This window comes from Lissotriton vulgaris, chromosome 7 (assembly GCF_964263255.1).
Source record: "Lissotriton vulgaris chromosome 7, aLisVul1.2, whole genome shotgun sequence".
Lineage (NCBI taxonomy): Eukaryota > Metazoa > Chordata > Amphibia > Caudata > Salamandridae > Lissotriton > Lissotriton vulgaris.
Genome location: NC_141695.1, coordinates 1,039,633,754 through 1,039,648,409, shown reverse-complemented (window position 1 = coordinate 1,039,648,409; position 14,656 = coordinate 1,039,633,754). Strand labels below are relative to the sequence as shown.

General features: G+C 43.7%; 1 protein-coding gene across 1 annotated transcript in view; it reads right to left on the bottom strand.

Annotated features, from left to right (window-relative positions):
• Window positions 1-14,656, bottom strand: part of PHYKPL (5-phosphohydroxy-L-lysine phospho-lyase) — a 508,199-nt gene that overhangs the window by 309,531 nt on the left and 184,012 nt on the right. The window contains exons 3-4 of the mRNA XM_086931482.1: window positions 8,044-8,203; window positions 4,748-4,822 (exon numbers count right to left, since the gene is read on the bottom strand). Coding sequence (XP_086787608.1) covers window positions 4,748-4,822; window positions 8,044-8,203 — 235 coding nt within the window. The remainder of the gene's footprint in view (window positions 1-4,747; window positions 4,823-8,043; window positions 8,204-14,656) is intronic.

Genomic DNA, 14,656 nt, shown 5'->3' with positions numbered 1-14,656 from the left:
TCAGAGAAATTCTTCAGTGGAGCAACGCGGATCAAATATTTTATCTTGAATACAGTGATATCATTAGCTTCATAATTCAAGTTTCTCCTGATAGTTACGTTGTAAATTCCAGTTAGGAGTCAGTTTAAATCTTACTATATGACAAAGTATAATTTATTTACTTATTTGGCGGATATTAGGATGGATTCATACCTTTGAGGTCACTTGGAGCATTAGCTTTTGGTTAGAATTGCAAACATCTCACACAACAAGACGCTTCGATCCATATGTTAAAAAAAGGTCAATGATGAAGCTGCAGGAATTGAAGAGGTGCTTGGACAACGAGGGTTGTTTTGGACTCCTACAGAGCTTGAAGTGGTCACTCTGAGATCTTAAGCTAGAGTTGTGGCTGTTCCGCGTTTCTGGGCCTTTGACTTACAAAGCATGCCTCATACGCAGGGACACGTGAGTTTACTAGAGATCAGACTTGCCGTCAAAGATCTTCATTCCTGTTTTTGTATATCTCTGGAACAGTAAACCAAAGTACCCAGAATCAACATTCAATCTGGTTGTACACCGACAGAGACAAGACGGTTCTCTTAACATTAAATTGGTGGATAGTAAAATTTACTAGTAGGTGCTAATTGCTGCGCGTACGGCTTACATTTCAAAACTCCTCAATGCCTCACTGATTACTAAACAGGGCATAGTAAACTGTTTTATGTCCACACATCGATTTTTTTCGTCTTGGTCAAAGAGACGATCCCAGAGGCCCAAGGCCCGTATGTCTGTAAACGGGGATGTGTTGCATGGCCACCAAGAGAGGATATAGTCCCTGGGGACTTTGTGTACTTCATATGGCATCCAGGAAGACCCTCTTGTGTTTTCTCTTAACGCCACAAAGAATAAGAAGAGCTTTCTTAGTTTGGAAAGTACTCGCTTCTCTACTGCTGCCATTGTAATATTGAAAGGTTTCACAGTCTCAGCAGATGACTGGTAGACCTCGTTCATGAATCACATTCACAAACTAATGAGGTCCACTTGATGAATGAAAACCCAGTGAAGTGCTCTGCCTGTGGACTTTCAAAGTAGGGCAGAACTCTGCTATATACCTTTGCATAAATGATCGTAAAATATAGCGGAGCTGTAATATCACCAGAGGTTTTCTACCCCCTTTTTTATGAGGATAATAACCTTATTCTGTGTTATAGTCAGTTTTGGTGGTGGCTAGTGTAGCATGTTCAGATTTTTGAGGACCTAGGGTTAATATTGCACTCCAGCTTTGTACCAGTTGGAATTGCTTCATTCAATTTTGTTTTACTAGAAGACTACATTGCATAAGACTACAGCACTAGCGCTGCCAGTCTGGTATTCAGGATTCTTTTTTTAAGGGGGGGTCATGCTTAACTAACCGAGCAGTAGTGTTGCTGTTGAGCGACTCTCTGTTCCTCTTCCAGTCAGCGCTCGCCTACCGACACTTCTTCTGTCGTATATTGCAGGGAATATACTGCAGCATTCCTTGCACAAGTGAATCCTCTGCCTGAAGGGAGTTGTATAGAGTTGCCCTGTAGAAGCACAGCAGTGACAAAGCATAGAAGGTGTTTGGGATAACAGTTTATAAAGAAGTGCATTATGAGACAATCTCCCTGGGGAAGCAGAGGTCAACAGTCCAGATGAGAAGGCGAGCCTCACTCTGATCATTGGAGTCCTACCGGGTCTTGACCCACCTACATCCTGGCTTGTGGAGCCCGCCACCTCTTACCCTGCCCGAGTCTCTGGATTGCATTTTGCCTATGTGTCCTTTTCTTCTTTGTTTAAATTAGTTTAAAACAGGGGACAGCCACGAAGGGTACTGAGATGCTAGGCCAGCGCGCAAATGTCCAGGTATTTCTATGAAAAAACACACAAGTGCATGAGGTAAAGAGGACTGTTGTCCTGCTCCTTAGAAAGGATATGGGGTAAAAGGGAATTCGATGCCTGAACATCACCAGCAGGTGAAAAAAAGCGTGATACATTCTCTTAGAACCATTGGTGGCTGCTTAATTGCCTATTGCATTTGGACAGTGAGGGTCCTTATACTTGTTCATGAGTGTCTAGGAAATGGCAGATCCCTGATCATTAGCAGTGCCTCCATTCTTGCTCCTCAGCTATTCCATTTATACATCTGATCTCTGGAATAGACCTATCTATTATCAGCTCAAGCTACGCTTCACACACTAACCTGCCACCCTGTCTCTGGATGATCAAACATTATTTAGAAAAAAATGAAACTCCTCTTATACAAACTTTAGCATGAAACTACAACGTGAGCATCACAAGTCACTTCTCTGGGGACCCGGTTAGCCTGACCTTACTAAGTCACTTTAGGTTTCTTGCATGTTTGATTGGAGGAGGAAAGCATCGGTGGCACCTTTTAAACATCTTACACAACAAACATGACATTACGGAATAACTTTGCACACATTATCTGGAATCTCTTCTCACTCTGATGTTCAGAGTGGGTTGAAAATCCATCAGTCAACTCCATTTGTTTCCTGTGTTGATTTCCTCTCAAATATTCTAGTGTTCACATACTTTTAGAACAAACTAACAAATAAGCATTCAAAATAATGCCATTACTCTGATTCTCGGCTAAATAGATATGCAAGCTGAGATTATTCATAACCTGGTAGGGTTACCTGTTCCTCGAATCCCCAACTTTACCTTTCCCTGAAATGGAATGCATCACTTAGTAAAAGACTACACATCGGTCAACTCAACTCTTTAGGAAATATGCCTGCTCTCTTATGTCATAAAGTGACAATAATTTGTGAGTCCTAACTCCAACTTCATTTTCATATTCCCAATGTCTTGTATTCGCAATTTTGATAATGGTTTGCTCAAACAACTCATCCCTAATCCCCAGTTGGCGTGGCCTAGCCCCAAATAGGTGCCTATGCTGTCTAAATGGGGACTGTCTGAAAGGCACCCATAATTCTTGCACTCATGAAACACTGCTAACTCCCGCTTAACTTGCCTTACCTGAAAGTGTGATAATGAGGTATGCCACTATTACAATAAGGGACACTATGCTGCAAAAATAACACCTGGGCATCTATTCTATGGCTAGCCTCAAGACAAATGTGGTTCATTGAGCATAACACACTTCTGTCATCAGCTGATCCCCTTCCAAACTACCTCTCACTTCTGCAGAAGGCCTTCAATTCCATTTTCGGGAAGGCACATAGCACTTGACATATAGCAATATCAATGAGAGTAACTTCCAGGTCCTGTAGGATAAGATATTAAAGCTCCATTATCCCCAACACTTAACCCCTCAACTGCCGATCCTTTTCCTCTGTTAGCGCTAAACCTTTTTTTAAAGATGAGCAGGGTTTGTGGAATCCCTCTATCCAAAATATAGCAACATGTTGGGGGGGGGGGGGGAGGAGTGGGTGACAAAAATGGGGGGAAAGGCAGTGTGCATGAAAGCACTTTTTTTTTTGCTTTGCTGAAAAATCACAATTTCCCCAATTTTATCGCAAAATTTGCATTTTTCTAGGTGGTAGTCAATTTTTCCTATTTTTTGTGGTTTCCCCCTACTTGTAGTTTGTGGTCAAAGCAGGTGTGAAACCAATGGGTGAATAAAGAAACCTATACATTTCTGAAAACTATAGACAAAATTCAAAATTCAGCAAGGGGTCTCTCAAGGTCTTCTCAAAGAAACTATCTGTTCAAATACAAAATAATGGGAACACTGGAAAAAATAGAAATATCTGACAGTGTTTTCAATTATGATTTTTTTAATCCTGATAGCCAGTTACAAAAGCATTATAGTGTTAAGTCAGTCAGACATACATAGTGTTTGTTGGTTGATGAAAAACATTCAATACCAATGGCCAACAACCAAGCAGCAGCTTATAATAAATTTTCAATGTGTACCGACCATACAGTAATTCACATGGGAAAATCTAATGAATGAAAATAGGCATGAACGAAACGTACGCTTTTTTAAAATATGTCCTAGACACTAAACTTTGGAATAGTGGTTATTTCAACACCTTTGAATTTGGGGTCACCGATACCATCACCATACTTATGTAAGTGATCCTAGAGCCCAAGGTAGGAGAGGCCGCAAAATGCAATGTGGCAACATCAAAATGTTCCATGGAAGAATTGACTGTTTTTGGTGATGTTGGTAGATACGGTATTTGGGCCAAGGCTCAGCCTCCACCCAATGAATCCTATTCAACTCAAATATTTCTGAAAACTAAACACCTAGGCTAGTCCAGGGCAGTGTGGCTTGCATGGATCCCACTTCGTTTTCTTACTCAGACATTTTCCTCACATTTTGTATGTGAAAATTCCTGAATCCTTAGGATCAACAAAATGTGAGTTACTGGACAGGTGGCTGAAATGTCCTCTAGTTGTACGAGTGAAGGTGACACATTTACATACTTGAGTGGGAAAATCTTTTCAATCCAGTGAGCCAGTGGCACCATCAAACTGTTGGTTCTACTAATGCAGCAAGGACACTCAGACTTTAAGAAATCTACGTTGTTTTCTTAGATGTCAGCTTAATCAGCAGCAATAGACCATGCAATGATAATTGGCACAGATGGCTTCCCTTCCATGACAGCCGCTAGATTCGAGAGATGGTGTGGTAACATTAATTTAAACTACATCTGCCCCGCCCTTTTCCCCAGGGACTGTCACATGAAATATATTCATAATGTAAAGTAACAAAAGAAATACCTATGGACAAACTTTAGTTACATTAAATACTTACTGGTCTAAAACAACAATATCGTTTTTCTTGGTATACTGGCGTGCCAATCTCAGGGCGAGATCGTTTGCTTCTGATCTACAAAAAGAAAGGCAAGTACTTTAATATGTAACCTAAGAAAAGAAAATGAAAAAAGGTGTAATCCTCCCTCTGCCTCAGTTCGAATATCTTGCTAAATTTGGGAGAAACTAGCAGCATCAAATCATGTCAGCTGCACATTATTATTAAGATGGAAGCCAGAATTAAAAGTGGAATTACAACTCTGTCAGACTGCATGTCACAGCAATGCCTGGTAAGCTGTCAAAGTGACCATTCAGAAACAATACACAGGCTTGTACCTTTCAATAATCTTTATGAATTATTTCCATGGACGCAAAACAAAAGCATTGTGAAAAGTTGGCTTTAGCAAGCATCCAATGCATCACTCCTTTAGTTATTTTTTGCAACATATGCAGTAATAAGCAAAAGGCAACCATATAGAAATTATAAAAGTAAAAGAGTGGCCCTGCAGCCCAAACACACCAGCCTGTTCACTTAAGTGTGCTCCGTTTCAGGCGCCTGTGCACATGCGAACACGCAAAATACAATCACTGCCAGTGCAAGACTGCCAATGGATGAAGTGGGCTAACCCGTTGCCCATTGCTCTGCGCCATGGTGGATGGAAGCAAAATGAGAATGACACTTGAACAGACAAATGGATGCATAGGACAGACAGAAAGCTCCTGTTTAGAATATCATTTTCTTGTGAATTTTTGGGAAAATAGGAGCCTGGCGAGACACTATCTCTATGCTAAACTTAAAAAATGCGACCTACTAGACGATAAAAGAGGAGGATCAAAATGGACATCAAAAAAGGAGATCTTGCTGTATTTTTTATTAAAATCTGACAGACTTGAGAGGCATTGCCATGTATATTTATTTGTTCTTGTTTTATATGGAGATATGGCAAGCTGATGACTACATATGATGACGATATCCAGAGAAATCTTTTTTAAAAATCTTTTTTGTCTTGTAGCTCTGCTACATGAGGAGGTCCTGTGGAAAGGCTATGCCAATGGATATTTGTACGAAAAAGCAGCAGCGGACCTTAAAGTGCCGCACCTAAACTCCAGTTCCAAAATAAGTCAATATTTAAATATATTTTTCTGTGCTGCCAACCCCGACACCAGCTGCTGTTTGGCGTCGCTGTGCTCTCCAGATCAGTTAAACAATTTTTTCAATGCTCATGGGGGCGCACCAAAATAGAAGTCCAAGAGAAAGTAAGTAGAAAAATGTTCTTTATTTATCTTTGTCCGTTTAAAATACACATCATCAGTAAAATATGCAACGAGTTCAGCCAACGCGTTTCACTCCCTACCAAGGAGTTTCTTCAGGGCACTGCAATTCTTTCTGGTGTATTGCGTTCAGGTGCTTCCCCTGTTTTCAAGCTAGTTTTTTTATGCCAGTCGTTTGTTCACTCCTGTATCCTTCTTTAGTTCATGCAGTTTCTGTCTTCCCTTAATTTTTTCACGTTTTCAAAACTTGATATTTCTTGCCCATAAGTCAAATCAGGTGGTCCACTGTTTTTCCATCCCTGGCCGTATTAGTGCAAGGTCGTTGCGATACTGTATTATTCGACGTTCGGTGTCAGCGTATCGGCATGGCTGGTTCCAGCCTGGAACCAGCCATGCCGATACACTGCTGCTTTGTGATGATGAAGTTGAGAAGGCTGTATGTAAATGTAATGGCATAGGTGCTTTAACTAACACGCATGCTACTCTATCAAATATTTGTATTAAAAATGCGGTATTGTGCTAGAAAGATTTACATTTATAACCACAGATTATTTTTGTTTTAGGTTTTCAAAACTTGTCAGTCAATAGGTTATCAAATATAACTTACCATCTGCTTTTTCTGAAGAAGGCACACAGTTATGGTGATTATGCCAAAACATCTCTTTATCACTAGCGGGTTTATGGATGTTGCCTTCGGATGAAAAGTTTACAAAGTATACTTTTAAGCCATTGTTTATTTATTTTAATCATATTAGTCATGTGTCAGTGTTGTTGGTGCATATTATGTATATGTCCACCAATTTAGCCAACTGCTTTGGAAAACAATGTAAAATTACATTTTAGGAATTTTGTATTTATCAAATGTAGTTTTTATTCCATTTTGTAAATTGATATAATTGTTTGAATCTTTGCATTCTGTAAATTTGGTGATGCTATACAGTGGCACATTTCATACATTTTTATACTCCTTTTATGGGCTTGTGGGTTGTCTTTTTGTATATGGTTTCTTTGAAAATAATAACCAAAGGGTTGTCTACTTGAATACATTGTTTATTTCTGTGTTTTAAACAGCACTGCAGATCACATAGGCCACTCGAATGGGCTGATTAAGGCAATCTCCCACCAATTGCTTACTACTGGTTGGCTTTATTGTCACTCATGTGCTTGCTTCATTGTAATCTTACACTGTGCTTAAAGCCTGCCCATTGCTTATCATTAGTTGTCACTCACTTGTTTGCTGCTTTTTTCATAGCTTACTTTCCTCCTCTTGCGTTTCCAGCTCCTGGAGAATAGAATCTTTACGGTCCTTTTGATTGGTTGACTCATATCACTCTACTGATCACATTTAGGACACTACTTTTTTCAGCATCCATGTGAATGTATGTGCTTGCCAGCTTAGGCACACAAAGGCTTTCCTGGCGCCGGGAGATGGCCCATCTGCTGCACTTACTCGGCTGGAGACTGGGGCAACATGGCATTTCTCATGGAGGCCTATATATGTGCTCCATGGGATAGTGCAGTGAAGCAAGTGGCAGAATCATGTGGAAAGTAATTGGGTATTGTTGCTTTTACATTTTGTTTAGTTTCCGGAGCGAAAATTATTTGAAACAATTAACTTTGCCATTCATGAAAATTGAAAAGAATGAATAAAAATGTACACAGTTGAGCTATCATAAGACTCCTGTTTGCTTTTCGTCTACTATCTTAACATTTTTTCCCTTTGACTGTCTTTTTCAACTGTGCTTTATAGACAAGCAGTGGCAAAGAGAACAGCTCGACACAATACATAAGGCGAGATCTACTGGCGTTGCTCATTAATGCTGGTTTTGAGTTTATCATGTACAACACCGCCCCTGCCCGTTGATTAGAGTTCACATTTCATAAAATCGGTTGCTTACCCTCAGGAACTTTTATTCTTACTACAGTATGGTCTAATCTACTACGAATCAACAGCATCGTTTTTCGGTGCGCAAATTCCTCATGCAGTAAGTATCGTCTGACGGTAAGCACGTTTCGGAAACTCACCCAGAATTCACAAAATAGAAGACGCACAGCTCCTCGGGGAGCGTCTTCGTGAGCCTTGTTGCATATTCTACCAAATTGTCGTGAAGGTAGCGAGCGTTTGTGTTCAGCAACTGGTTTTGCTCATGGGCGGCATTTACCACCACTGGGTGGCAGTAGCCGACTGGAAAACAGAAAGAGCAAATCAGCTTAAAGGGAGAGCCTAACTATTCCTTTTTTTAATACAAATATTTATAGTTTGCAAGTAAACCTTATGTACATCTTAAAAGAAGGAAATACAACATATTGTTTCAGATTTATCAGTATTTAAACAAGATAAAAATAAAGTTGCAACTGGCTTCACTATTTTTTTCAGAATTATATTCTCTTCCTCATTAGATATAGGGAGTTTGGGGGGCAGCCGAGCACCGCGAGGTCTGCCCCACTGGCAAATTGGGAGGCGGTTGGGGGCCAGACGGGCGCAGTCATTTCGTGCCTTTGGGCCGCTTTGTGAATAGCCCAAATGCAGCCCAATGTGAAAAAATAGCCCAAGGCTACTTCAGGGTTATTGGCGCCTCCCCAGCTACCATTTTAGGTTCTAGTGACCTGGTGGCTGGGAGCGCTGTAGTGCAGGAATTTTTGTCAGGCCTGGGTGGCGTTAGTTGGTAGATTTGGCAGTGAATTTGGTGTTTTGTGGTCGCGACATGTCTTGTGAGGATTATCATGTCCTTGAAGCCATCCGCCTGCCTAGTGAGGCAGGGCGGATGGATTTGTTGTTGGCCCCCCCAAGGAGGGCGCGCGTCCCATGAGGCACGCGTCGGCGGGCGTGGCGGCGGCCGTTTTCGCCTGCTCGCCGCCACGGAAGTTGCCGATGGTCCAGGTAAGTGGGCAGGGCTGCGCGAATGCCAGGGGCGCGGCCCTGGATATGGCACGGGGGGGCTGGAGAACTAAGGCTCAGGTCTCGGCGGGGGAGCGCGTTGCGCGTATAACCCCCGCCGTCCGTGTCTGATTTTGACCGCCCTGGGACATTGGGGGTGGTCAGGATGCGGCAGGGCAGGGGGCCCGGGGCTCGCGGCAGCGAGGCGGGACTGCGCAGGGGAGGAGAGGCGCGGGCAGCGCCTCTTCTTAGCGTGCGCAAGAGTTTTTCTGGCCTCTCCGAGTGCTCGGGAGCGGCCGCGGAGGTGTGGGCGGGGAAGCAAGTGGAAGTGGGAAATGGAAGGCTGCGGGCCGGCGCAGGGGGCGAATGGAGTCCCCCTCCCCAGCACCTACCCCTGCAGACAGGGGGCGTGCACAGGAGCAGAGTGCTGGGGGCAAACAGGTGGTTGGGGGAGGGGAGGTTGGGGGAGTGTCTCGAGGCCATAGATGGATGGGGGGGGCCTTTGAGGGGGTACACGGGCAGCAGGAGGCGGAGACAGCGACAGGGAGGGGCGAGGGGCCAGCTGGGGGGCTTGTGGGCAAGGTGGGGAGGGGGTTGAATTGGAAGACTGGTCCCCGCTGCTGGTTGGGTCTGAGGGCAGCATGAGGGTTTGGGGAGGTCTGGATGTTTTTGATTCGTGGGCGGAGGGGGTTAGGGTGGCGCACGGACCGGGTAGGGGTGGGCGCACAGCGGGAGTGGGGTTTTGGGGTTCCCGGGAGCAGGGAGGGTTGGGGGGGGAGGTGCTGGGTACAGGGGGATGGTGTGATGGGGGGACTCCTCAGGTAAGGGGGCGGGAGGCGGAGGCTTGGCATGGAGCGAGGACGAGGAGGATGGGAGAAGGGGGGGAATATCTTAGAGCGGTCGGTAGGGCAGGGGTGGCTGGCGCACACGGAACGGAGGTGCGGTATGAGGGTGTAGGCGGGGGGCAGAGAGAGGGACCCAGCACACCAGTCCTGCCCTTTGTTTTACAAGAGGAGGCACGTGATGGGGTTCCAGACTTGAAACAGCAAAAACATTGGCCAGGTAGATTGGTTGCAACGACAAAGTCTAGTACCACTTATCCAATTGATCTAAGCGGACACACTTTTCATTTAGTATTTTTTACTCAGTTTTTCATTTTTCGAAATCATCATTCATATATGTCTGAAGAATGATACCATTTCAGTAGTAAAATTCACATAAAAATACAATGTTCAAAACATAAATTTGACACTCACTGTGAATGAGACATATTTACATTTACACAATATATACAAAAACACAGACAAAAAATGCCTATTTTCATTAAATGTTTGAGGCACCAGTCCTGATATACAACCTACGGACAAGCAAGGGGCCGTTCGGTATTTTTGCTGGCCTGCTCGCTTGATTATGCTGGAACCTGGTAACTACTAGGGTCAAAGTTCAGGTAGAATTTATCTACAATTGAAATCCTGATATGCCCTTCCTGAATCTTGTTCCAGCATAGAGTCAACGCGTTTCGAACCACGTGTTATTGAGGGGTTCCCCTCAGGACCTGGACTGGAAACTGTCCTGTACTGTGAAATGTAATGAAAAAAAAAATAGTCGTGTAAGAACAACCGATCCCTTCTACAGTTAGCATAGGAATTCCCTCTATCTCAACTAGGAGTACCTGAAATGTGGCCTTGGCGGAGCAACAGTATTCTTTTTCTCAGGGGCACTGCGGTTCTGTGTTTCTGAAGGTATACAAAGATTGTGTCAAAAGTGCCTAGTTACGCTACAATGTTCTCTTATGAGAGGCTCGGTCAATAATAAACCACTCTGCGTGGTAGACTTGCCTACCTCATGGTAGAACTTTTCTCAGATAATTCGAACTTGTGGAGCTGATATCCGGTACTGTGTGCTGTGAAAGAGAATGGAGCGTAGATTGAATTGTCTGTGTTCGATATCTAACTGGCACGCAACTCGTCTGGGGCATCATTTACACATACCCCATAGACGGAGGAGGCACGAGTCAATCGCAGTGGACGCAGGAGATTTACTTCAAGATCCTGCCGGGTCTGTTGATGGAATGTGAAACGCACATTAAGGCTGGGTCGCTGCCAGTCGCGTTGATGAGAAATGTGCTTACACGCGCTTCACACTTAAGTTCGCTCAGAGTTCGGCATTTCGTCTGTCTCTCCGCTCTCGACTTCCGAGTATGTCGTCAGCCCATGGGGCCGGGCTTGTCGATGTTTTGTGCAAAAACGCAAGAGGATCTCGCGGCGTTTTTTTCTCTCTCCCCGGGGCACTTGGTCTTTGTAGTGCACACTATTTGTTCGTCCTGTTCGATTGATGTGTACAGGCATCTTCGACTTCACAGTTTAAAAATCTATTGAGATGACCATGGGCACCACTCCTAACTTAAATTGCTCAACTCAGACAGTTCATTTGAACCAACATTGGTTGTGTTAAATTTCAGAATTAGGAAGGCCTCCATGCGTGATAATTGCAGATCTGGGTCACCTCCAGATCCTTGGGCGATTTTGATGGATGACAGAATAGTCCATTTGAATTCATTTGGGCCATGCTTTTGTTCCAGAAAATGGGATACAAGTGGGGCAGACATTACCTTGTTCTTTATCCTGGATCGGTGTTGGGTGATCCTTTGTCGCACTTCCTGCATCGTTTTTCCAATGTATATTAGCTGGCACGGGCACTTGATGGCATATACAACGTATTTAGATTTACAGTTTGTAAACACGTTGTGTCTCCAAAATATTTTGCCATCACTGAACAATGTGCCCTCTTCAGTTGTGTCACATACCGAGCAGGTTCCACACTTGTGATGTCCTTTAACTGGACCTGCCCCTAGGATTGTACTCTGGACTGTCTTTTTAACCAGTGGACGTGTTGGCACTATTTGTTGCCCAATGCTGCGATTTTTCTTTAGTGTAAAGAGCGGTTTACCCACTTGGGGGATGGCAGTGGATAAGGCCAGGAGGAAGGCGATTGTGGAGATGGTGAGGTTTTGTCGGCATTTCGTTTTTTGAAGAATATATCTCAAGGACATTTGTTATGATGCGCCGGAATGATCCAGGGGCCACGGGGTGCATCTTGGACAGCTCGGTAGGGATCTGTATATATGGGAGTGGCGAGAAGAGCTGGCCAGGCTGCTGAGTGCACAAATCTTGAGGGGATAGATTCGCTCGGCAGATGGGTGGCGAGGGTGGGGGGGGGGCAGTGAGTTAGGGCTAGGGGGCAGGGTGGCAGAAAAAGGGGAAGGCGGTGTATTCGCCTACCCTCCCACCTTTTCCTGGGTGGCGGAGTTGTTTTTGAAGTTGGTCAAGTTTGGCTGGAGTTTGGTAGTTTATAGTTAAGTTGGGGGAGTTGGTGAACAGGAGCGGGGAAAGGTTAAGCAGGGTGCAAGTTTACATTAGAGGTTCGTTAGTTACAGTTGCAGGAAGGCAGGTAGGATTGTAGGTCATGGGAGGGTAGGAGTTTTTAAATGCTATGTGATAAGATTGTGTAATATTTAATGTATTGAAATGTATGCATTGTATGTTGCAGGGTGGGGGTTTTATCATGTGGGGATCGTAGGGGTGGGGGGAGGAAAGGCAAGGGGTCAGGTAATTTGATGTTTAGAGAGGTTTTAGTTTTGTAAGGCAAAGTGCCAGTTTAAATAAAATTGTGATATGCACCTGTTTCAATAAAGCGGCCTTTTACACACACAAATGGTTGTCGGTGTGGCTTGCCCCCTCATCCCTCCCAGTGCTAAGTCCCTCAAAAATGAGGTCACTCCTGATTCTACTTACGCTTTGCAGTCAACTCCGATATATTTCACTCTCTCCTTACATAATTTGTATTGAGTTTTATATACTGTTCTAAGGTCTATAAGAAGTCCTGGCGGTCAGACCTGACCGCAGTAAGAAACTGAAAGCTCCCTATGGTCCGCTTCAATGGCCCAACAGAGGACAATATAAATTCCCTTAGGGAAATGTACAGCCTCCTGCTTCCACTTCCGGGTCTTTTTGTAGTAGGGAGAAACTTCAACACCATACAGAATATAAGGTTAGATTCGTCTCGTAGGAATGCATCCCAAAATAAACCTAGAGCCTCTTGTTTCTTGAAGTAAAGCGAAAGTCCCATCTTATGATTTCTGGGTACAAAAGATGAAACAAGTTAAATCGAAGGAAACACTTTATACACAAAGAGTGAGGGCACTAATAAAGAAATATCAGAACATTTGGGAGGGTAAGCCAAGTTAGCAATGAGATAGTGTAATTGATATGTGGTATGGGGAATTTTTACTCTTTGTTTTTGTTCTTTTTTTGGTATATCAGAATCATTTATAAGAATATTCCACATACATATGAATTTTGAGCAAAGGAGAAATAATGTCTGTTCTTTATGGGTGATACTGCTTTATTTTTGCTTGGTATCAATCATAGAACGATCATGAGATTTTCAATGATTTGTAATGTCATTTATCCTTTCTGCCTACTTAATTAATTAAATTATTTAAAAAAAAGAAATGTGGAGGCTATTAGCGAGATCTAACCAAGAGAAGGGTTTTTAAAGCTTTGTGAAAATGCAAGAGTTGGTTTGGGACGTGCAGAGACTGCAGGAGTGAGTGCCAGAGTCTTGTGGCTGTCACCAAGAAGGCCAGGCATCTCAGCTGACACTTTTGCTGTAGGCTGCAAAGAATATGCACATCATGGACTTGAAGATGACCCTTTCAGCTGCTGTAAGCCAATGAAGGGAATTCAGTGCAAGTGAAGTAGAGAGGTAAGGCGGAAGACTGACAGCATGTCGTGTCTAATAATTAAAATGGCCAGTCCACCAAGAGATTACGAACATCAGGGGAGGGATGGGGGCCAATAACAGACGCGGCTTGAAAAAAAGCTGAGCGGAGAAATAGTCACAGAAAAGCCAAGTTCGGAGAAAGGAAAGTCTTCTAGGCTTTCTTGCTTAAAAGATCTCCTACAGAAACTTTACATAAAATTAAAAAGCCAAGTTTTAAGGCTTTCCTAAAAAACCAAAAGATTTCTTGTTATTTTTAAATGAATAGGTAGGTTATTCCAGGAATGTGATGCACTGTAGATGAAGCTTCTTCCTCCCCACGAGGTATGCTTTTATTTAGGAAACAGGACATTGTGTGCTGTGGAGGACTTCAGGGTTCTTGATGGCTTATACAACTTGAAGTTACTTACCTAGCCGCAAATTCCTTACCTTTGAACTGCCAGGCATCAGGCTGGATCCTGAAGAATTTTGATAGCAGTACCCCATGTGTGCCGATAGGAGACATTGGTCAACTCCGCGTGACCTTGTATGTGTCGGGATCATTGGCGTTATAAAGTCTGCGTCATCTATATAGGCACCACCCCGAAACACTGACATAAGTACTTTCACGACTTTCCATGCCAGAAGCGCCGAGCCATGAAGTGACTGACTGACCATGGTGCATCAAAAACTAACTAGGCCAAATGCGCAGTGCGGGGATGATGGGTAGATCAGTCAGGAATCTGCAGCTGGATTATGTCTCTACCAGATAATGGGTTACTGAAGGTAAGTAACTTGTCCATCCGATTGGGGACATCTAGCCACAGATTCCGTACCTTTGAACAGATACCCAAGAAATACCATCCCTGGAGGAGGACCAGCAGGAAAGCTTCAAACCAAAAAGTCCTGCAGGACAGAACAATCAAAAATGCCCCCCCCTACAGACCTGGTTGTAATGCTTGGCGAACGTGTGGAGAGATGCCCACATGGCAGATGTCA